Source organism: Tiliqua scincoides, chromosome 4 (genome assembly GCF_035046505.1).
Source record: "Tiliqua scincoides isolate rTilSci1 chromosome 4, rTilSci1.hap2, whole genome shotgun sequence".
NCBI classification, from domain to species: domain Eukaryota; kingdom Metazoa; phylum Chordata; class Lepidosauria; order Squamata; family Scincidae; genus Tiliqua; species Tiliqua scincoides.
This window is the reverse complement of record NC_089824.1, coordinates 211,249,823-211,273,443: the sequence shown is the minus strand read 5'-3', so window position 1 is coordinate 211,273,443 and position 23,621 is coordinate 211,249,823. Positions and strand designations below refer to the sequence as shown.

At 46.9% G+C, this 23,621-nt stretch overlaps 1 protein-coding gene across 1 annotated transcript; it reads right to left on the bottom strand.

Moving 5' to 3' along the window:
* Nucleotides 1–934: 934 nt before the first annotated feature.
* On the bottom strand, nucleotides 935–18,613 carry CIMIP1 (ciliary microtubule inner protein 1). The gene is made up of 4 exons (XM_066626050.1): nucleotides 18,567–18,613; nucleotides 9,678–9,759; nucleotides 7,001–7,099; nucleotides 935–1,090 (listed from the first exon to the last, which is right to left on the bottom strand). Exons 1-4 carry the CDS (start codon nucleotides 18,611–18,613, stop codon nucleotides 935–937), a joined length of 384 nt encoding a protein of 127 aa, XP_066482147.1.
* Between the last annotated feature and the right edge of the window lie 5,008 nt (nucleotides 18,614–23,621).

The window sequence follows — 23,621 nt, the reverse complement described above, 5'->3', positions numbered from 1 at the left end:
TCTTGATGCATACCGAGGGCCAGAAGTGATGTCATTAAGCAAGTCATGACCATAAAAAAGCAGGTTTTTTCTCACTTAGGAACTAATTACCTCCAAACAAAAGAAGGGAAAATACAGAAGTCTTGATTGTATTTTCAAGGGAGAGCCCATTTATCACACAGGCAGTTCAGCCCAATGATACCCAGCGTAGCTCGCAGCTGAGAGCAGATGATAGTGGTGCTGGGAGAGCTCGAGGCTGGATAAAGAACTTTAATTGGCCACATCTGGCCCGTGGGCCTTATGTTTGACACCCCTGCTCTAGAAAGTCAACCACAGAACCCAAACAGGTTTTTCAGCAATTTTAACGCTCCAAACTCTTGGGGCACACCTGCAGGCTTTTTGCGGCACACCAGTGTGCCATGGCACTCCAGTTGAAAATTGCTGCTATAGTTCTGTATTAGAGTCCAGGAATCTTGCAACAGAGAATTCTCAAATTAGACATGATGTGAGATTGCTGTGATTAAACTGTCTGAAATCCAGACTCCATTTTCTTCAGTATTTTTCTTCTTTTTCCTCTCTTTCCTCTTTTGTTCCTTCATCTCTCCCCATCTTATTTCTTCCCCAATACCCTACAAAGTTAAAAACCTGAGACTGGAATTGGTTTCTTTTATGAAGCCAACCACTAAATATATGACAGAGTTTTTAACAAATCTTAACAAAGCAATAAGACAATTTGTGTTAAAAAATAGTAAAAGAGCACACGTGGATTGTATGATGCAAATTTTAATGAACAGCATGGTAAACATCATAATTAACCTTAACCCAAGGCACTGCTGAAATTACATGAAAACATGTTCCGAATACCAGCCTTGCATTAACAAATAGGAGTCACTAAAAATGCACTTAGGTTAACAAGAAAAAACAGACCAATAGATCTAGAGATTCTTTGGTAAAGTCAATCAGTGGGTTCATTTGGCCATTGCAGGTCCTTGTGAAAGGCACCCTTGCAGCTTCTGATCTGATAATAACGCTCAAGTTCTAGCCCTGGAACCGTTGATCTCCAGCCGATGAACCCTTGTGTTGTTTGAGGAACTGGAGGAGATGGTTTGATCTGAAATTTAGAGGAGTACACAGGATATTTAGGTAAATTTTTAAACTGCATTTCTTGATTCTTTTCCCAATGATGTCTTGCAACATACTGTTTTTACTTTCTTGATCAGAATGAGGCCGAACTCAGTCTTGCAGGATCTACTTCATTTTTTACCAGAAGCCTGAGATGCACCACCAGTGATGGCATCCGATGCAGAGGTGTATCTAGTGTGTGGCAGATGGGGACATCTGCCCTGGGTGCCACTTAAAGGGGGCACCACTGTCACAGCTTCTGGCTGACTTTTGTCTTTTGCTAAGTTGCTTCAAACCTCTGAGAGTAGTACTGCTCAAAAGTCTGCCATGGCTTGGTAAAAGACATGAGTCAGCTGGGAAGCTGGTGCAGAAAGAACAGGGGCACCAGGCACATTGTGAAGCTGCCGCCGCCTCCTCTTCCTCCTCCTCCGAACCCGGAAGTGACATTACTACGTCACATGATGTCATGACATTGCGCGACACCGTGATATCATTGCTCCAGGCAATGCTGCCCCTAGATACACTACTCATTCCATGAGCTGTATACAAATCTACACCTGAGTTGCAACATAGATTCTAACACCAAACTTTGAAATTGGCCAGCAGAGCAGCACAAAGACCTGGTAAGAGGCAACCAATTAATCTTCCTGTTTTCAGCTGAGAAACACTGTGGCGGAAAGGCAAGTGATTGGCACAAGGTCAGCCCCAGTAGTACATCCGATTGTACTTGCTATAGGTGGGCTACAGCAAATCACCCAGAGATCTACAAGCAGAGGATTTACTTTCTACCTGCCCCTGTTCTAGATCCATTTGCTTCGTTAACAAAGTCTATTCAGAATAAACTGTTTCTTATAAAGAAAAAAAATACTGAACAGTTCTGACAATGATAGGATTTAATTCTATAAAGTACAGAATAAATGGATGAGCATTTAAAGCAAGACCATTTTCACAAGAGACACTTAAATCAATACTTGAATTTCCCATGTCTACATTATGCACATGTTAAATGCATAAATGCTGTTGTGCTTTTTGTCACCATTTTCTTTTGCAAGAGGCAAGACCGGATACAGATGATTTAAATTTAATAGCTAACATTTCTAGGGACTATCATTAGAATTAAAAACGGCTGCTTCATATGTTATCTGTTGCATTAGGGGATAATCGCAAGTTCAAACAAACCCCATGTGAGAAACAAAAGGGCCTCCTCATCACCACTGGTGAGAAAGCTGCGCCTGGAATGTTGGCCGCAATCCACAGGCTTGCCTAGGAGTAAATCCCGCTGAGGACTGCAGCTGTTTCTAAGAGCATAAATGTAGATAACAAAAGTTTATTTTGTAAGAGCGTTAAACTTCACAGCAGCCCGAGATTTAGCAATCCGCAGGCATATGTCTTCCTCACAGGGAAAGGCGAGACAATGAAGTCCTCTTCATTGGCCTTGTTGGGGCCAACAACTCCTCCTCAGCAGGAGTAAGCATAACTGGACAGCTGCTGAAGGCCCAGGGCTCTCAGAAGAGCCCAATGCTATTCACGTAGCAGTGACATAGCAACTCTTGCTTCACCATTGCCTCGTCTCTCCCATTCCAGTTGCAAAATGGAAGCTTTCCTCTAGAGCAGTGGTTCTCAAACTTTTCAGTCTCCAGGAGCCCTTTACCCTCCTAAATGGGGTCTCTGGGAGCCCCAGCAAGTGCATGGAGTAGTTCAGTGCTGCGCTGAGCAGACGGTGGCCACTTATGAAGTGTTCATTAAGCCCCTGGGTTTCTAGAAGCATCCTTTGAGAAACCCTGCTCTAGAGACACCTGTGATCACACAGGGGCCTCAGGGTATAGCTTCATTTAGGGTGGAGGAAGGTGCTGGGAAGGGAAACCAACAGGCCATGACATTTTTGTACTTCTTTCAGCCCAGTTGAAGCCAGAAACGCACATATACGGAGCAACAAACCCAAGGAAGGTAAGCACCTGCAAAACTTAGTGTTTTGCAGCCCCTCTCGCTACGCTACTGCCTACACTGTTAGGTAAACATGGATGTTCGAAGTGTTTGGATAAACCATGGTAATTTTTATGGGGTGGGGGAGAAAAGAATTTTAAGGACAAACACGAGATTTCCAAAGACAAGAAAGATTACTGACCAAGATGGATTTTGTGTGAAGAATCATTAAGGCCCTTCAGCCTCGAGTTCCTCCAGAGCAGTGTTTCTCACACTTTTAGGGAGATTTACTCCCTAAGTAAGTTTTTGTGGAAGAGGGGCAAGGGCAGTGACACAATCCCCAGGATTGCATTGTTAAGGGGGGAGGTAAGGGGGGGGGTGCTTTTACTCACACAGGGCTGCAGAACATTGCAGGAGGTGTGGGGAGCCCTGCATAGCCCTCTGCAGGGCTCCCCGAGATTTGGAACATTCAAAACAAGTGATCGCAAAGCACCTTCTGGAAACTGGAGGTGCTTTGCGCTTGCTTTTTTTGAACGTTCCAAGCCTCGGGGAGCTCTGTGGAGGGCAGAGCTGGGCTCCCTGCACCTCCTGCAGCCCTGTGTGAGTAAAAGCACCCCCTCACCCCCCCCCTTAGCGACTTGATCCGGGGGATCGCGTTGCTGCCTCCCCCTTCCCCTTCCCTTAAAGGGACAGGGGAACCGTTACACGAACCGGTGGGTCACGACCCACCAGTTTGAGAACCACTGCTCTAGAGGAAACCGGTTAATGAGTAACTAAGTTAGCGGGGGGTGCTGGAAACCCAAAGGCCGAGGCATCTTCTTTCCCTGCTGTGCTTACTTTGGCAAAGCCCTCTCCACAAGGCATGCCAAAAGTGCTCTCTGCATATCACTTTAATATCTGGGGGACTTATTCAGTGGAGAAATACGCAGTGAAAAAACAACAGTTCTGGTTTGTTCTTTTGCCAGAGCACTTTTGCTTTATTCCTTGGCCAAGACTGGAAAATATTTGTGATATCTAGGCGGTGTATTTCCTTTGAAAGGATCGCCTCTTCTGCTTTTTTTTTCAGGACCGTATGTACCACCCACAGAGTGGAACAATGAAGACAATTATGCTCTTCTGCTTCCATGTGGCGTGACATAGAGGGAGAGGAAAGCAGGTTAAGGATTCCTCGCCTAGTCCATCCAGAGCAGGGATGTCCAAAGATTTTGGCAGGAGGGCCACATCATCTGCCTCACTCTGTGTTGGGGGCCGGGGAAAAAAGAATTAATTTACTATTTAAAATTTGAATAAATTTACATAAATGAATTTATTAGAGATGGAACTTATATGAATGAATGAAGGTCTTGCAGTAGCTCAAGGCCTATAAAAGGCCATGCACAAAGCAAGGCCAGCCTTTCCTTTGCTGCCACTGCTGCATCATATATGTGAAATAGCAAGTAGTGGAAGAAGCCCTCATCCTACAGCTCAGGTGAGAGGTTGAACAGTCATCCTCTTTCTGAGGGCAGTTGCATAGGGTCAGCATGGGCTCCAGCAAGTCTCTGGAGTGCCAGAGGCCCATTGGAGACTGGGGGCTCTCCAAGGGCCTGAATGGGAATCCCCGAGGGTCGCAAGTGGCCCCCAGGCCAGAGTTTGGGCACCCCTGATCCAGAGGAACAGATGCATGACCTTCATTCTCACAGGTGAGGAAAAACAGTCTCACTTCATACTGCATACATTAAAATGCATACTTATGGCCCTCCACAGAGTTCCCAAACTATTGATGAGCAAGCGAGTTTTGAAGGACAGCAAGCAGGCCAGGCCTAGACCCAGGTGTCCCATACTTTGCAGATCTGCCCTGTACACTTCAGATGGAATGCAAAGCAGGACGCTTGAGCACGGAAGGAAGGGGAGACTTTGCAACTTCCTGCAGTGCTGCTTATATTATTTACTCAGCTATGCAGGTTTTTCTGGTTGTGTGCAGTCGTGTAAAGTCATGCAGATTGGGGCAAAAAATCAAAACTTTAGATATAGGCTGATGGGTTCTGAGCTGTCTGTGACAGATCAGGAGAGAGATCATGGGGTGGTGGTGGACAGTTCAATGAAAGTGTCAACCCAATGTGAGGTGGCAGTGAAGAAGGCCAATTCTATGCTTGGGATCATTAAAAAAGGTATTGAGAACAAAACGGTTAACACTATAAGGCCGTTGTACAAATCGATGGTAGGGCCACACCTGGAGTATTGTGTCCAGTTCTGGTCACCACATCTCAAAAAGGACATAGTGGAAATGGAAAAGGTGCAAAAGAGAGTGACTAAGATGATTACGGGGCTGGGGCACCTTCCTTATGAGGAAAGGCTATGGCGTTTGGGCCTCTTCAGCCTAGAAAAGAGACGCCTGAGGGGGGACATGATTGAGACATACAAAATTATGCAGGGGATGGACAGAGTGGCTAGAGAGATGCTCTTTACACTCTCACATAACACCAGAACCAGGGGACATGCACTAAAATTGAGTGTTGGGAGGGTTAGGACAGACAAAAGAAAATATTTCTTTACTCAGCGTGTGGTTGGTCTGTGGAACTCCTTGCCACAGGTTGTGGTGACGGCATTTGACCTGGATGCCTTTTAAAGGGGATTGGACAAGTTTCTGGAGGAAAAATCCATTCCAGGTTACAAGCCATGATGTGTATGTGCAACCTCCTGATTTTAGAAATGGGCTATGTCAGAATGCCCATGCAAGGGAGGGCACCAGGATGCAGGTCTCTTGTTATCTGGTATGCTCCCTGGGGCATTTGGTGGGCTGCTGTGAGGTACAGGAAGCTGGACTAGATGGGCCTATGGCCTGATCCAGTGGGGCTGTTCTTATGTTCTAAGTTGCAAGGGAGGGCACCAGGATGAGGTCTCTTGTTATCTGGTGTGCTCCCTGGGGCATTTGGTGGGCCGCTGTGAGATACAGGAAGCTGGACTAGTTGGGCCTATGGCCTGATCCAGTAGGGCTGTTCATATGTGCTTTGCGAATACCCCTTTTTCTTCTAGATTTCTTCTGGAACATGGGACCCCTATACAAACAAGTGTAGAATATCTTTTTCATAACATCTGAAAAAGTTCTGTGCTGTACAAGTGAAAGTCTGCAAGATTTTTAAAATCACTTCTTGATTATAATTTGATAGGGCTTGAGGTAAGATTACTCCAAGGGCCACATCAGGTCTTAGGCCCTCTACTTGGGTATCTGTGCCTGTAGCACCCTGGTGTTTGGTGTAGCAGAGTAAGGGTGAGCTGTGATGGCCACAGGCAGGAGCCCAAGAGAAATGGCCCCAGGAATGACATCATCACTAGGACCCACAGGAGGATGTGTGCCTCCTCCTGAGCATCTACTAGGCTGGGCAGGACCAGTGGGCACATAGCTGCCTATAAACTGGCAAACCTCTATAAGCCTGAGTGCATGCTTAGCACTCCTGGCATGATGTCTTTTCCCCAGCCTCTCATTGTGGGGCTCCTCCAGTGAGGAGATGGGGGTGGGCCCAACACTGCCCTAGACAGGACCCACACAGGATCTTCTCATCAATAAGAAAGTGGTACGCGGTGCCTTTTAAGGCCTGGTGGTGGTTCGTGCGACATCTAAGTGCAGAAATGGGGACATTCAAGAATTAAAGGTTTCTTTCAAGATCAACCCATTTGTGCTCCTGAAATGTGCAGTAATTCTTCTCCCTGCTTCCAGCACCTGCAGAGATGAGGTGACTATCCCAAGGATATATAACCTTATGTCCTACACAGAAGGACTGCTTTATTGCAAGACCTAAAATTGCAAAATGAAACCTGCGCTCAGCAGAACATCCAAAGGACACTTCCTGTCTTGAGCTCTCAAGATGCCTGTGCCATCTCCTTTGACCTTTATTTAAAGACCTACCACTGCAAAGCTACTGATTAGGAATCTTCATGTGGCCTCCCAAGGTATGTTTTTATTCTTCTGCAATTTAAAAGTACATTGCTATTGCCTAACCTTAATATATGTTTCCACGGGTGTCACAGGTCGGATTTGTAAGTGTTCTGGAAGTGGGATCTTAGGCTTAGGAGGTTCTTTCTTTTCATCTTTTAACAACTAAAAATAGAAGAACAATGTAATAAAATAAATTGGCACTTCAGGCTGAGCTGTGCATTGTGATAACATTGTAATAGCTCTTATCTATCTAGATATTTATACTGCTCCCACCATAGGCGGTACTTGGTGACCTTTTGCTTGGCATCCGATACAAGGCTATTTATTGTACAGCTTTGGATGCTTGTGTAATTCACCTTTTCATATAGAGAATTTTAAGGCTAAGAAGTATATTATTTTAAGGCTACTTAAAGGACATTTAAGTGTCCTCGGCTTACGGAAGTGTAACAAAGGCTGAGAAACCGGGTCAGTTAGCAAGAAACTAATATTTGAGAATGTTTCCACAAAATAGATCAGTGATTTTCGACCTTTTTCATTTCACAGTACACTGACAAGGAACTAAAATGGTCAAGGTGTTGGGAGAGTTAGGACAGACAAAAGAAAATATTTCTTTACTCAGCATGTGGTTGGTCTGTGGAACTCCTTGCCACAGGATGTGGTGATGGTGTCTGGCCTGGATGCCTTTAAAAGGGGATTGGACAAGTTTCTGGAGGAAAAATCCATTACGGGTTACAAGCCATGATGTGTATGTGCAACCTCCTGCCCCTTCCATGGACTCTAGTGGGACTGTGGCTGAGAGACATACCCAGGGCTGGGCTGCCCATTGGAGGCACAAACCCTGCCCAGTGTCAGGCTCCAGGCTGGAGGTGGAGTATTAGAACAGTGTTGGTTGCCTTACTCACAAGCAAGCCCATTGTGGTCAGTAAGACTGAGGCTGCCCTCCTGGGAGGAAGCCCCTTCCATGCTCTGTAGTGGGACTGAGGCTGATAACAAATGGATTGATGAAGAAAACCACCGTGTATGAAAACCATTCCTAAATAGCAGCTTCCATGGCCTACAAAAGTGACCCAGACCAGAAATAATACCCAACCACGTAGGTCAGGGGTGTCAAACTCATGTCATACAGAGGGCCGAAAAGCATTCCTGATGCCTGCTGAGGGCCGGAGGTGATGTCATTACACAGGAAGTGATGTCATTAAGCAGGTCAAAACCAGAAATAAACACTCTGTTTTCATGCAGGAACTCATTAGCTGCTAATGACAGGAGAGAAAATACACAAATCTGGATCATATTTCAAGATCCGGGGAGCCCAATTATCAGGTAGGCCACCCTTTCAGCAGTGTCACCTCAGCATTGCTCAGCAGCTGAGAGCCCGAGGGCCAGATAAAAAGCTTCTGTGGGCTGCATCTGGCCCCCGGGCCTTATGTTTGACACCCCTGAAGTAGGTCATCCTACTGACTGCTGCTTGGAAGGTTTTGTGGAAGGTATCACTACTGGAGTGAACTCTGGGGGTCATCATGCTATACCGGTGGGCCTTTTTATCTGCAACTTTGGAACCCACAGATTTGACTCATTGCAGTTTCTGAAGTACCTTCCAGTCACATCCAGGAGGCTTTCTATCTCTCAGTCTCATCTACCTCACAGGGTTGTTGTGAGGATAAAATAAGGGCAGGAACCATGTACACCACCCTGAGCTGCTTAGAGGAAGGGTGGTATAAAAATGTGAATGAATGAATTAATAATTCATAAGTTTTTGTCACCCCATATGACATGATTAATTGTTCAATTATTAATTAATTAATAATTAAATAGCTAATTATGTCCTTGGGGTGACAAAAATTTATGGACCCCGGATGTCAAATGACCTAGCTACGCCACTGAGCAGCTGTTTAAATAGGAAGTGCAAATGCTGGATTTACATGAAGAAGAGCGATCACTTCCCCAGCTCTCATGGTGTTCAGGCATGCAATTCAGTTTGGGGACTGGCAGTAGAATAGCTACAGGGAGGGCTGCGCAGTAAGTACTGCAAGTGCCGCAATGTGCAGTGTAAGTGGCCCCTCCCACTTGCCGTTGGAACCATTCTGGGGAGTGGCCAGAATGCCTCCAAAGATGAGCAGGAAGGGCCGCTTACATGGTGCGTTGTGGCACCTGCAATTATCGTTCCCCTCATTTGCTGCCAGGCACGGGAATTTGACTCCTAAAGACTCTACTCAAGTTGTGAAAACACACTTTTTTGCGACTCGTGTTAACTCCAGTAGGGAAGGTTGGATCCGTCTTAAGCTGGAGGCCTGTGCAAGCATTTGACTGCCCTGGCAGCCTGAAGCATGGCAGCCTGAAGCAACACAGTTCAGCAAGTAATGTAGGCCTTGCTAATTGTGCCTTGCTAATTGTGCAGGCTTCTTACATCAGCCTGAAGACTGGAGTGACGGGGGGGGGGGAAGCTTGCATCACCCTGGCAACTGCTTCTGCCTCTTAAGAGCTTCACCTCTTGCTCTGAAAATGACAACTCGAGAAGCAGTGAAGCTTGCGTGCTTCAAGAGCACTTCTTCCGACACTGATAAAATGCAAAGTCCCCTCTTCTCAATATTTTTCAATGCAAAAACTCTCCAGACCCACATTTCTGCTAGAGTATACATGCTATGCTGTGGTTGATTGCTTTTCAATACAGGCCACGAAGCAAAAGTGAGCACTGTAACAAAATTGACACCCCCCCCATGTACATCTGTTACTCCATATTTACCTCTTCAAGTGGCGTTGTTAGAAATCCCCATCGTCTAGGCCATCTCCTTGCAGCTTCTTGTTCTTTTTGAAAGTGATCTTTCCTGGCACAAAGAAAGCATTGCCTTGCAAGATGTTCGGAGGTAGTCTAAAAGACAACTCTTCAGATTTCTGCAGAAAGGGGAGTCACTGGTACAATTCTGTTCTGAACACCAAGTGTGGATTGTGTAAGCAGAGGGCCTTAAGGATTGCTGCCTCTGGAAAGGCAGTCCACTGGGAACCCCCCCCCCCATGTGCTGATGTGGCTATGATCCTGGAGTGCAAGTGGCATCCTGTGGGGGTGGGACTGCATTCTCTAAGGGCGCAATCCAAACTCGCCCTTGGGCTGGTGCAAGTCCCTTAGTTAAGGTATCAGTTAAGACACCTCCTTGAGAGTTGGCTGGGCCGCTGGCCCGCGGAGGCTGAATCCAGCCTCTGCACTGACATAGGGAGTGAGCGGGTAGCGGGGAGGAGCTGGGAGGGAGGCGACAGGGGGAGGGCGGGGAGGAGGAGGCGGGGCTGGGATCCGGCTTCAAATTGCTCTGCTCTCCTTGGACTTATGCCACCTCAGGAGGTGGTGCAAGTCCAAGGAGACCCATGGGGCTGCAGTGGTTTACCCGGGGACAAGGCAAAGAGTTTCCCCTTACCTTCAGCTGAGCCACTTTGGAGTTCTATCTTGCTCTGGATACAGCACAAGCCTCCTGTCTTGCCTGTTCTAGCCCAAGATAGGATTGCACTGTAGGTCTCCTCTGGGTAAGGGAACATTTCTTCCCCTGCCCGGAGGTAAGCTCTTGATGCCCTAGCACACTGTTTCTGAAACTGTGGGTCAGGACCCACTAGATGGGTCACGAGACCATTTCAGGTAGGTCCTAATTTATTTTAATGTTTTATTTTTAGTATATTAGACTTGATGCCAACATGGCATGTGATTGCATTTGGCGAGATCTGTACTTTTAACAGGCTACAGTGTATATGCTTTTAACAATGATAGTCAATGGGGCTTACTCCTGGGTAAGAGTGGATAGGATTGCAGCCTAGGATTGCTAAAAAATTTTCCTGCTTGATGATGTCACTTCCGGCCATAACATCACTGCCAGGTTAATGACATCATTTCTGGTGGGTCCTGACAGATTGTCATTCTAAAAAGTGCATCCTGGGCTAAAAAGTTTGAGAACCACCGCCCTAGTGGATCTAACTGGACTTGTGCCGGCAATTTAGCTGGTGCAAGTCTTAGTGGACCCAGAAAGGGAAACAGAGGCCAGGAAGGTGGATAAGATATCAGTTAAGGTAAGGGGTGCAATCCTGAACGCACTTTCCTAGAATTAAGTCCCATTCAGAGATGCAACTGGGATGGAGCCTGAGGGGCATCTGCCCCAGGCACTACACTGGGGAGGGTGCAACATGCAAGGTAGTCACTTCTGGGTTCTTCCCGGAGGAGGAGGTGTTGGGAGCTTTGAAGCCACTGTTCCTTCTTCTGTGGGGGCTCTCCTTTGGGAGCCTCTGGTCCCACTGAACATAATGAGGCTTACCTCTGTGTAGACACGCATAGGATTGGTTGACTGGCACATAACCCATCACCCCAGCAGGGCATATTTTCCTGTGGCTTTTGTGGGTACCTCATTTGCATCTTTTTAGATTGTGAGTACTTTGGGAACAGTGAGCCATTTATTTTGCTCTACAAGTGCTTTGTGAACTAGTTTTTGTTGAAAAGTAATACATATATATTCTTAGTAATAGTTTTTCAGTCATAGGCGGGTCAGTTAGTCCCTTTTAAATCTGCATAGGATACCTATTAGGTCTTGATCCAGTTTTAGTAGCATTTCATTGTGAGCAAATAGTGACCCCAGAAAGGGGTTATTACTACCCACATCACATGCATTCATTTTGTTTAATGGAGCTGGGATGATCATCACTTATGATATATCTACAGTACAGCCATTGACTGTGATGATGGCAATTCTTTTTCCCCTAGGAAGTTTAGATCTCTGATGAGGGTTAGGGGTCTCTAACAGAATTCTCAGTGTTCATGGTGTGAAATTTGCATTGATAAAGAGGAGGTTAATCTCTGGCCAATGGAAGGAGCCAGAATCATTTCAATAGAGACCCAGCTGTGGCTGAGAGCCCCAAGGTGTGAGCGTGGGTGAATGGCGCAGAAAACACACTAGCAAGCAAAATTTGCTGCTCAAGCATCTGGAAAAGCAGGCTAGTTAGAGACCGGTTTTCCAGGTTCCTGGGAGAACTTAAAGAATTGGGGTTCCACCTGAGCCTTTACAACCCTTGCTGAACCTGACTAACCCTCTCAGGTGCCATCTCACAAAGAACTTTAAAGGGACGTTCCTCAAAACTAGGGTCAAACATTCTGTTACCTCTCTGTCATGTTCTGGTTGACACATGGCTTGCACTGGCAAGCGGGTGCCAAGGAGCGCATGACTCCAGCCATAGAGGGGCCCAGTTTCTTCAGGGACTCTTTAAGGCTTTGGGGGTACTGTCAGAAGTCTATGGCTTCAGGGTCCTGCTCCTGACTGTCAAGCTCAGACTTGGAGTACAAGGTCAGCACCTTTGCACTGGGTGCTAGTTCTACTGTCCTAGTTGGAATCTTCTCTTCTGTGTCAGAATTCTGGATGATGCTCCAGGTCTAGTTTGTGACACCCAGCACCATCACGTGAATAAAGTTCCCAGTTTCTACATAACTAAGCTTCTATGAAACCCAATCTAATATACATTTGCAGTAATTCAGAGTATATCTACATTATATATCACACAGTGCGTACATACACACACACTGAATCACAAATGTATCTCTGCACTAGAAAATCAGTTTAACTATCAAAGTTAACTACCTGGGAACTATAATTTTGTAAGGGTCCTAAGCATTCTCTATTAGACAGCCCCTCTCATATAAAGAAGAGCAAAGAGATGCTAGAGCTTGGGACATGGATCCAATTGGGTAGCTATGACTTGGCAGGGTGCAGAAGGAAGGGGTATTGAACCTGTCCACACAGAGCTAGCTATGCTAGTTTCTCTGGATAAGAACATAAGAACAGCCCCACTGGATCAGGCCATAGGCCCATCTAGTCCAGCTTCCAGAATCTCACAGCAGCCCACCAAATGCCCCAGGGAGCACACCAGATAACAAGAGACCTGCATCCTGGTGCCCTCCCTTGCATGGGCATTCTGACATAGCCCATTTCTAAATTTAGGAGGTTGCACATCCACATCATGGCTTGTAACCCATAATGGATTTTTCCTCCAGAAACTTGTCCAATCCCCTTTTAAAGGTGTCTAGGCTAGACGCCAGCACCACATCTTGCGGCAAGGAGTTCCACAGACCGACCACACGCTGAGTAAAGAAATATTTTCTTTTGTCTCTCCTAACCCTCCCAACACTCAATTTTAGTGGATGTTCCCAGGTTCTGGTGTTATGTGAGAGTGTAAAGAGCATCTCTCTATCCACTTTTCCTTCCCATGCATAACTGTGTATGTCTCAATCATGCCCCCTTCAGGCGCCTCTTTTCTAGGCTGAAGAGGCCCAAACGCCGTAGCCTTTCCTCACAAGGAAGGTGCCCCAGCCCAGTAATCATCTTAGTCGCTCTCTTTTGCACCTTTTCCATTTCTACTATGTCCTTTTTGAGATGTGGCGACCAGAACTGGACACAATACTCCAGGTGTAGCCTTCCCATCAATTTGTACAATGGCATTATAGTACTAGCCGTTTTGTTCTCAATACCTTTTCTAATGATCCCAAGCATAGAACCAGCCTTCTCTACTGCCGCCGCACATTGGGTCGCTACTTTCATTGACCTGTCCACCCCCCCGCCAAGATCTCTCTCCTGATCTGTCACAGACAGCTCAGAACCCATTAGCCTATATGTGGTTTTGATTTTTTGCTCCAATGTGCATGACTTTACACTTACTTACATTGAAAGGCATCTGCCATTTTGCTGCCCGTTCTGCCAGTTTGAAGAGATCCTTCTGGAGCTCCTCACAATCACGTCTGGTCTTCACCACTCAGAAAAGTTTGGTGTCGTCTGCAAACTTAGCCACCTCACTGCTCACCCCTGTCTCCAGGTCATTTATGAAGAGGTTGAAAAGCACCGGTCCCAGGACAGATCCTTGGGGCACACTGCTTTTCACCTCTCTCCATTGTGAAAATTGCCCATTGACACCCACCCTCTGTTTCCTGGTCTTCAACCAGGACTCAATCCAGGAGAGAACCTGCCCTCTAATTCCCTGACTGTGGAGTTTTTTCAGTAGCCTTTGGTGAGGGACTGTGTCGAACGCCTTCTGAAAGTCCAGATATATAATGTCCACGGGTTCTCCGGCATCCACATGTCTGTTGACCTTTCCAAAGAATTCTATAAGGTTCGGGAGGCAAGACTCCGAACTCTGGTTGAAGAATTTATGTCCAAACATTCCGTTTTTGTGATTGATATTCCAATTTCCTGGATTGGGGCACTTAGCGTTGGCAACTTTTCCAGCACTGATGCAGCCATACCAATGGGGTCTGAGCTGCATCCTACAAAGGAAAGGCAGTCACAGAGGACTCCTGAAGGTCAGGGGATGTTTGTTCCTTTTCCTTGGGACTACACTGCAGCTGCTTCAGCTCTAGAAAGTTGGATAGGATTAGGCCCAATATTTATTTGTGTTTGTCTGCTGAGTAGGCTCTGAGAAACCAGGCTGGGGATCCCAGGTGGTAGAATTGGGAACCTGGAGGCTTGTGGAGCCAAGGTACTGGGAAGGTTTGGCAACCCAGCTGAAAGTTCAAGGGATTCAAAGAGGTGTGTGGGCTGCAGTCCAAAAAGATGATAGGGACATGGTATGAGGTCAGATTTACACAGAGGGTCCCAAGTACTCATTGGATGTCCTATACACAGTGATCCAGCTGCTAGGGGCTTCAGAGCACCTCAGTGCCACAGTTGGAGGTTAGAGTCTCCCAGTTATCCTAGCTCACACAAGTGAAAACAATGAGTTATTGTTAAACTCTGTGGGCCAAATAAGGTGATGTGAAAGTTCTGTGATTAGAACTCCTGCTCCTGTTTCTCTTTCTTAGTAAACAGCCATGGTGGGTGGCATGAGTAGAGCTGTGGCAAAAACAACTAAATCACAGTGGAGCTGAGTTAACAGAAAGTGCTTTATAGACATGCTTAGAGGTGGGAGAAAATGGTGATAATACCACTTTCAAAATTCCTCATTTTTGTCAACAAAACAAAACAAAAACCCCCGAAATCTGTGAAAAAATAAAACTGTTTTATTTGGTTTTTATTTGTTTGTTAATTTGGGGGAATGCAATGACTGTGGATGCATCTACTGACACTATATCACCTACCTAGTACACTTTTAAAAGCTGTTATAGTTTATAATTATAATGTAAATTTTGAATAAAACACATAACGCCTCTTTTTGCACTTCTAACTTTGGAAAACACAGAAAAAATAATAAAACTGTATTCTCCCACACTGTAAAATTAGAGCAAGGGAAGCGACTAGTCATGGCCATTTGGGGAGGGAGATCTAAGGCTACCATCTTATCCACACTTAATCCTGGTAGTAAGTCCCATTGACTATAATGGGACTTACTTCTGAGTAGATCCACATAGGAGTGGGCTCTCAGTAAGACAGAAACCTAATGAGAAGTCTAGTCAGAGTAGGAGAGAGCAACTTGCCAGCCGATAAACTAGGGACTGAATATCAGGTGGGGATCAACACATGTACCCGTACCCACTGTTACTGTACAGAACTAGCTCACATGCTGTTGCCCTTTCAACAGGTAGGTGGGGCTGTGACCCAGGAGAGGGTTTCTTTGCTCCTTGCCAGTTCTCCAACCTTAGTTTCCTTCTTTAGTTACTGTTAGGGTGTGTGTGTGGGGAGGGGCCACTTACCAGAAGGGTAATAGGAGCTGGAGGTGGGTGGGTGGATCAGGGCTGTCACATGGAGGCAAAGGACTACATTCCTTTACTGTGACCCCAGGCCAGGTTGGCCACCCACCTGCTTTTTGAAAATGAAAAAGATATTGAGCATTCTAATCACAGAGATCCCACATCAAGTGTGGTTTAGTTCTATGTCTTTTAATGGAATTAGCTGCTGTTTTATTGGTTGACTCTGCTGATTTTATTTTGTGTTTTTATTTCTGTCTGACATGGTAGTTTTACTGGATTTTGCTTTTACTGTCATTATAAACTCCCTTGAAGCTGTTTGTGGTGAAAGCTGGAGATATCTTTGAAAAAAGGCCACTTCCCACTGTATTCTACCATGACCAGGGTGGGGTTATGCGGGCAAAGGGGCAGAGCAGAAAAGATTGATTAGCAGTTGCAGAGACCACCAAAATATGGAGGAGGTTTAGCCTGAATTATACCCCAGGGCTCCCCTTTATTCTCCCTGATATGCTTGCCGTTCATTCTCATAGAGAAAAGTCACAGCATGCAATGTTGCAGTGACAGCAAAAGTTGCCACCATCCTGACCAGTGACATGTGGTGAAGTGAATGGCCGGGGAGGCACTTCTGTAGCACTGCAAGGCGTTCTGGGGGCTACCCAGAAGCCACAGATTGCAATGTTGCAGGGTGAACTCTGCACATGGAAACTGGATGGAGTGCATGTGCAATCACAGGGGAGGCTGAGCTCTTGCAGCCACAGTTCTCGTATTCTCCCCTTGTGTAGTAATAAGCATGTGCCCATTACTATGCAGAGAGAGACTAGAGCTTGTGGCAGCAACAAGCCCCCCCCCGTGATTGTACATGCACTCCATCTAGTTTCCATGTGCAGAGTGCACCCTGCAGCACTGCGCTCTCTCTCTCTCTCTCTCTCTCTCTCTCTCTCTCTCACACACACACACACACACACACACACACACACAGGCCTTCCCTGCCTCCAACCATCATTATGAATTTTGCAGTTGAAGGCCTGGTGACCAGATGTCCTCTTTTTTTTCCAGGACATGCTCTCTTTTTTAGCCTCGTGTCCTAGAAAAGAGCTTAAATGTCCTCCTTCTCCCTGTGAGTGGGCCCCTACAGGCAGCACATAACCTTCGGGTAATTATTAAACTATGTATGGAATCCTATCCACCCTTTCCTGAGAGTAAGCCCCATCAAACACATAGGGCTTACTTTTGAGTAGACATGTATAGGATTGTGCCCTGTATTAATTATGTGTAATATAGTTTTAAATTTAATAATAACTATTATAGTATTTAAATTAAACACATGAAATCAATATACGAGTGTTTTTAGCTTTTATTTTGTCATGTGCTACGTTTTTCTTGGGTGCCCTACATTTTGGGGTGCCTTGTTTTCTTTTATAGTTATGGCATCTGGTTACTCTGGGTTGAAGAACTAATGATCCAGTTGACTGACAGCCCAATCCTATGCATGGCTACTCAGAAGTAAGTCCCATCAGAGTCCATGGGATTTACTCCCAGGAAAGTGTGGATAGGATTGAGATGTCATTCTACTGGGCAAGTCTTTCTCAAGGACTGAAAACACAAAGAAGCCCCAAACCCACCCTGCAGCAAGTCACAGTATATTTACTGTCAAGTAATTACAATGCATTATGCCATTGTTTTGGATTGAGTGAATTGTGGGTTGCAATGTTGTTCTCTGAACAGCCTGACCCACAATTCAGTTAAGATGAAGTACTTCGAGCGAAACGAGTGACTTTAATGTACTTGGATTTCACTGAACTGTGGCTTGTGCCACAGAAGTAGCTTAGACTGCAGTTTTAATGGTATTGTTATGAAATAATTCAGATGTCAATGGATTGTAACAGCTTGTTCTTTTATTCCTTGGTCTACCGTACAATTTTTTTCCCTGCCTTTCCCACTTGAATGATCACAAAGGATATTGAGCTAGCTGAAAAGGGAAGGTGTTACTTGCTAGTTACTTGCTGATTGTCATGTAACAGCCCAGTTCTACCCTCAGCCACACTGTAGCATGCAGCTGTACCCAAAAGGCATGTGCTGCATGCTGTGGTGGGGAGAGGCAATTGGACAACCAGCAGGAAGTAAGTAAATTTACCCACTGGTTGTCTGCCTGATTGCCTATGACTCTCCTTGGACCTATACCAGTCATTTTTTTGGAGTATGTTCGATGAGAGCCAGGGGGTGTTCCAAGGCAAGGTTTGGGAGGGTAGGATCCTCGCAGATCCTGGCAACTCCATCCTCCCTCTCCCTCCCCAGACCCACCCTGACCTGATCCTCCCCATGCACTCCCCTTCCTGCCCGTGACACGTCCCTGCTGCTGAATTACTGAGGCTGACACAGCCTGGAGTCTGCAGCAGTGGGACTCCAATGCTGGATTGGACTATAAGCGATTGCATAAAATGGGTAGCCCAATCATAAGCTGTGCTGGAACGGAGAGGCCAGCTGGCTGATTGTGGCGCAGCCAGGGGCAAGGGGAATTCCTTACCCTGGGTAAAGCCACAGCAGCCCCAATGTGGCTACTCGGATCTGTGTCGCCTAAAGAGGTGGCACAGATTTAAGCAGCCTGGAACTGCTCCAGGTCACCCGGGACCAGAGTTAGGATCCGGCACAAATGCCTGATCCTGACTCCATCCCCCACTCACCTGTGGCCCACCCCACAGCCTGCTCATGGACCTGTCTGCTGTCCGCCCTGCCCCTGCCCCGAAACACCTATGTCCCGCCCTGCCCCCCAAGACCCTTGTACTGGTCTAACTCAGCCGCCGCAGGCTTACCTTTCCGCCGGCCCAGTGGGGCTTGGGCTGGCCTCCCTCTTCAGATGGTGGCGCGAAAGTGCTTTATGTCACTTTCGCAACACTGTTGGGCCCAGCTCAAAGGACTTGCACCGGTCCAAGTCCTTTTCTAGATTGCGTTATTTATTCAGGGAAGGGGGGGGGAGGGAAATAACCATCCCTTACAATTTACCAGATCTGAGCCTCAGCCACGAAGTTCAGTTTGTTTTTCTGCGACATCCTGGCTCCTTCCTTTGGCTGGCATCCCCTGACGGCCAGGCAGAAGGCAAGCACTGCCTGAAGCTGGGATCCAGCCAGTGGCCAGGCAGGTGAGAGAAGAGCCCGCTTTGAGTGAGCCCAAGTTCTGCTGCTGCTGCTTCTCTGTTGCTAGGAGATGGCTGAAGAATGCAAAGGGAGGGAGGGAGGGAGAAGGCTGGGCCTCTGCATAGTTCTGCCAGTGCTGTGATGGATGGGGTAGTGCCTGGCCTCTGTGCCCACCCTGGGTCACTGGAAACTGCACAATGCTTGGTACAACAACATTTCAGGGAAGTGCAAACAAAATATAAGAACCCAAGCTTTCAGACCTTTCCTTCAGTGTTGCAGAGTTGGAAATAGGGACATGTAGACTTTTAGGGAAGTAGACAACTCTAGAGTAGTAGAATAGAGAAGTAGACTTTTCTCATCAAGGATCATTGGTTGATCTACACACATTGCATTTCTTGACATGCTGCGCATGATGTCTTAATTTACTCAGCACAAAAGTCCAACCTGCAGTGACTTAGGGCCCAATCCTATTCTCTCCCAGTGCTGGCGCTGGCCTCCAGTGCCCACACTGGGTGCCATAAAGCACGTTTAGGGCACTGGGAGAACAAGGAGCGCCGGTGCTGGACTCAGCCCCAGAAGACTGACACTGGGGGAGTGCCAGTGGTAAGGTGCACTGCCAGGTGGTGGTGTGAAGTTTCTGGGCAGTTGAGGAGGTGTTCCAGGGTAGGGGAGTTCAGGGAGGGGGGAAGAACTGGGGCGGTGGAGAGGTGGGACCAGCACAGCCCTGCTCCACCATATCCTATCCTCTGTGTCAGGCTGAAAAAGCCTGACATAGATCTCCTTCAATCTGTGCTGGTAAAATAGCTGGCACAGACTGGAGGAGACCCTTTGCAGCCCCTCCGCCCTGACTCGGGAGAAGGGAATGAAAGTCCCCTTCCCCCGAGGAGGTCTCCAGCAGCCCTGGTGTGGCCACTGGATACAGCGGTTGCCATTTTGGTGCTGCGGCACTGCCACCATTAGGATTGGGTTGTTAAAAAGCAAACTGATTTCATTGGTTAAAGATGCACTAGAAAAAGCAATTGTTCTATAATATGCTATCGATGGCTCAAAACAAGACTGTCCAACTGTACCGTGAAAGGGCAGGCTATTCACTACATGGTGCTTTAATCCTTCCTGGGTCTGTGCTGGCAGGACTTATACTCTGGCAGCACAAGGCAATTTGTGGTGGTGCAAAAGTCGGGACACCATCACTTGCTTCTGGGCCACTGGTGCAAATGGCTGCCAGAGACTATGTTGGTGTCATTACGTTGGCAGCAGGGGTGGGGGAGGCAGGGAAAGGAGGGGTTCTGGAGGGGTAAATCTCAATGGCAAAAGCTCATGCCGAATCCTATCCCCCATTTTTCAGCCCACCCCTCTACCTTTCTTTCCTCAGTCTTATTCCAGTCACATAGCTGCCATGGGTCCAAGGAGACCCAAAGATAGCCAGAAGGCCTATCCAGAGGTAAGTACTTTTATAACTTACCTCTGGTTGGTCTTCTGACCACCAACACCCTGCACCATTGAATGAATGGTGGGAAATCGGATTTGGCTGAGAGATTTAGGGCCCAATCCTATCCAATTTTCTAGTGCTAGTGCAGCAGTAGGGCCATGTACTGCATCCTGTGGTGGGGAGGCAGTCACAGAGACCTCCTCAAGGTACGGGAACATTTGTTTCCTTACCTCGGGGCCGCATTGCAGCTGCACTGGTACTGGAAAGTTAGGCAGGACTGGGCTCTTAACTTCCCGAGATATGGGCAAAAGAGGATTGGAACCCAGATACTGATGCTTCTACTGGCTCAGTGGCATACAACTGAGGCATAAGGAGGGTTGGGACTAGCTCTGCTGGACCCTGAACCCCGTGTTGGGCTGGAAGGCCCAAAATGGAGTCTCTCAAGTCTGTGCCAGCAAAATAGCTGGTGCAGACTTGAGAAGTCCCCCATTGCAGGGCTTGGGGCTTTCCCCAGAGGAAGGGGACAAAAGTCCCATTCTCCTGAGGAGACCTCTGGTAGCTGCCACAGGGCTATAGGATGCAGCGGTAGCCGCTTTGGTGCTGTTGCACCCGGCAGCCCCACCGCCTTTAGGAATGGGCTGTGAGACTATAGAATATGGCTGTGGAGATCTTCACCGCTACTCCTCTTTTTCAGTTATCTCTCTGCATATAATCCTACATATATATTGCCTAAGTTGCTTGTGTTTCTAGTGTCTCATATCTGACAATGGACAAAAATGTGATTGCTTTATTTATTTTTCACATGTTTATACTCCCTTCCTCCTAGGAGCTCATGGTGGTGTACATAGTTTCTTCCCTCCTTTTGTCCTGTCCAATACATGAGGTTGAGAGATAGTGACTGGCCCAAGGTCACCCAGAAAGCTTCATGGCTGAGCAGGAATTTAAACCTGAATCTTCCAGGTCTAAAGCCAGTTCCCAAATCACTACATCATCCTGGCTCTATATTGTATATCATGACTTTATATTAATGACTCGTTCAGAAGAGTCCTAATTTTTGGATTCTTTTGGAGCACAGATGGTGTGTACCTTCTCAAGCTTGCTTCTTGTATGCTGCATGTCTATGCACATCTATTTGAGAATAAACCCTACTGAACTCAATAGAACAGAAGGAAGTTCCATTGGTTTCAATAGAGTTTATTCTCAAGTAGCTGTGCTTAGAGTAAAAATGCTTAGAAATTTGTAAATTTAAGTAGTTCTTAATCATGGGAATGAACGGATGTAATAAACTTTGTCTAGGAGTTGTAAACATGGGTGTTATCCACATGATGGAAGGGAGGGAGTAAAGGGGCAAATGTCTGATACAATTATGCAGTGGTGTAGCTAGTGGGGGTGCAAAACACTAAGTTTTGCAGGGAGCCTCACCGTGGCGTGCGAGGAGCCCCTCCCCCTCCCTTTTGGAGCCATTCCTGACGCATTGCCTCTGTTTTGCTCTCACAGCCCAGAATGGCTTGAAAGGGGAGGGGTCACTTGAATGCTGCAATGAGGCTCCCTGCAAAACTTAGTGCTTTGCACCCCCTCTAGCTAGGCCAGGGATTGGGCAAATTCCTGGAGGGCAGGTCTTTCAGTGCTACTGGGTGATGGCTATGCAGTGCGCCTCAGAACAGCAGGTTCAGGGCAGCAGCGGCGGGAGAGGAGTGTTCCTTTCTCTCCCACTTGTGGGCTTCTCAGAGGCAGCTGGTGGGACATGGTGAAAAATAGGATGCTCAGCTAGTTGGGCCTTTGCCCTGATCTGACTAGGGCTTTTCCTATGTACTTAGTCACTTAGTCCTAGCCCTGTGTTCCTGAAGCCATCTGATGAACACTTTACTAGGGACTAGGGGACATCTGGAGGGGAGAGTTTTGGGGGTGCAGATGTCAAGAGAAAGGGATTGACAGTAGGTCCTTGCTCCCATCCAATTGCATGGTCATCTGAAGATCAGGGTTTCTGAACCTTTCACACTGGTACAGAGGCAGTGGCTTCTGCAGGTGCAGCCCATCATGTGAGAATGTTGCAGGAAGGCAGAAAAGCTGCATCTGCCCAAATTCCCTTTTCCACACAACTGTTCAAGATACAGGATAGCACGTATCCAGTAATGCGTCTGTGCTGTCTGAGGGTGTTAATGCAAGATGGAAAATGGACGCGAGCCATTTTCAGATCGATTGTGCCTTCAAGCCAACTCGCAATTGCATTACAGAATGCAGAAGAGCAAAAAGCACTTTAGTGTCATGTTTGAAAACATCCTTGTGCTTTGAGTTTTAACCTTCTTTGGGGGTCAGAATCTTTTAGTTGCTATTTTACATTTGATACCCTGTTTCCTTTTCCCTCTCCTTCCTTTGTTGTCTCTTCTGTGTTGAATGACAGTTTGTAAACCTCTTGGGGCAGGGATTTAATCCTCTTGTATTTTGTAAAATGTCATACATGTTGATGGCACTACATCATCATCATCATCATCATCATCATCATCATAGTTCAGGAAAGGGCATATGATTTAAGGCATGTGGTGCAATGACTATTTGCCTTGATCATATGAAAACATGGGATTAAGTCTGCTTGGCTGTGAAGCTCAACCTTATGCTCAAAGAATTCTGTCTTAGAGCCGATCTTAAGGGCTCTAGCACTGGTGGTATGCATGTACCACTGGCTCTAACTGTTGTAAACATGCTGTAAGCCACGTTTATGGCACTGGGGAGGAGGGAGAGCAGGCACTGAGCCTCAGTACTGCATGGACGGCTGGCCCGCACTCCTCCAGAACTTACCCGCAGTTAGTATTTTCGGAGTGGAGGGGAGGTGGCAATGGGTGGAATGGTGCGGAGAAAGGAAGGAAGAAGGAGAAGATTGGGCCTGTGGGTGGTGGAGATGGTGGCAGAGTCTGAACCCCCTCCTGAACCCCCTCCTGAGCTGGGCAACTGGACATGGGTCCCCTTGGCTCTCCACCTGCTCAAACGCAGGTGCAGAGGAGAGAAGACCAATTGGTGCCACAGCAGCATTATCCGGGATAAGTGAGCAAACACTCTCTTACCCCAGGGAGACCCTGGTGGTAGCCTCAGCACCCATAGGATGTAGTGGTTGCCATTTTGGTGCTACTGGTCCTCTGGGCACCACTGGGTTCAGGATTGGGCTGCCCATCTAATCTCAGTTGCATGGCTGTTGTACTGCTAACACCTCTCCAAAGGTTCTAATGTAACAGATAACACTAGCTGGCAATATAGTTTGGGGAGATGGGTTGCGTTATTCGTGTATTCTAGGATGATTTAGGAAAGAAAGAGCTGAACACATTTCCTGCCTATATTTGAGAATCTGAGAAAATATTTACAGCTTGCAAAAAGTTCACTGTGTTCTAGTATATTAATATTTTTGGCCTTCTGTCAGCTTTCCAGTACATTTCTTCTTCTTCTTGCAATGGCGTCATAAAACATTTCAACAAATGAATCCAACTGACTCTTTCACTTAAATTG

Bases quoted from the DNA above. Each gene is read 5' to 3' on its own strand.
- CIMIP1 (XM_066626050.1), bottom strand. From the start codon at position 18,613: ATGTCGCAGAAAAACAAACTGAACTTCGTGGCTGAGGCTCAGATCTG. The intron at 9,760-18,566 runs GTAAATTGTAAG...TCTTTGTGCCAG, and splicing joins GTGGCTGAGGCTCAGATCTG to GAAAGATCACTTTCAAAAAG. The intron at 7,100-9,677 runs GTAAATATGGAG...TTCTATTTTTAG, and splicing joins TAACAACGCCACTTGAAGAG to TTGTTAAAAGATGAAAAGAA.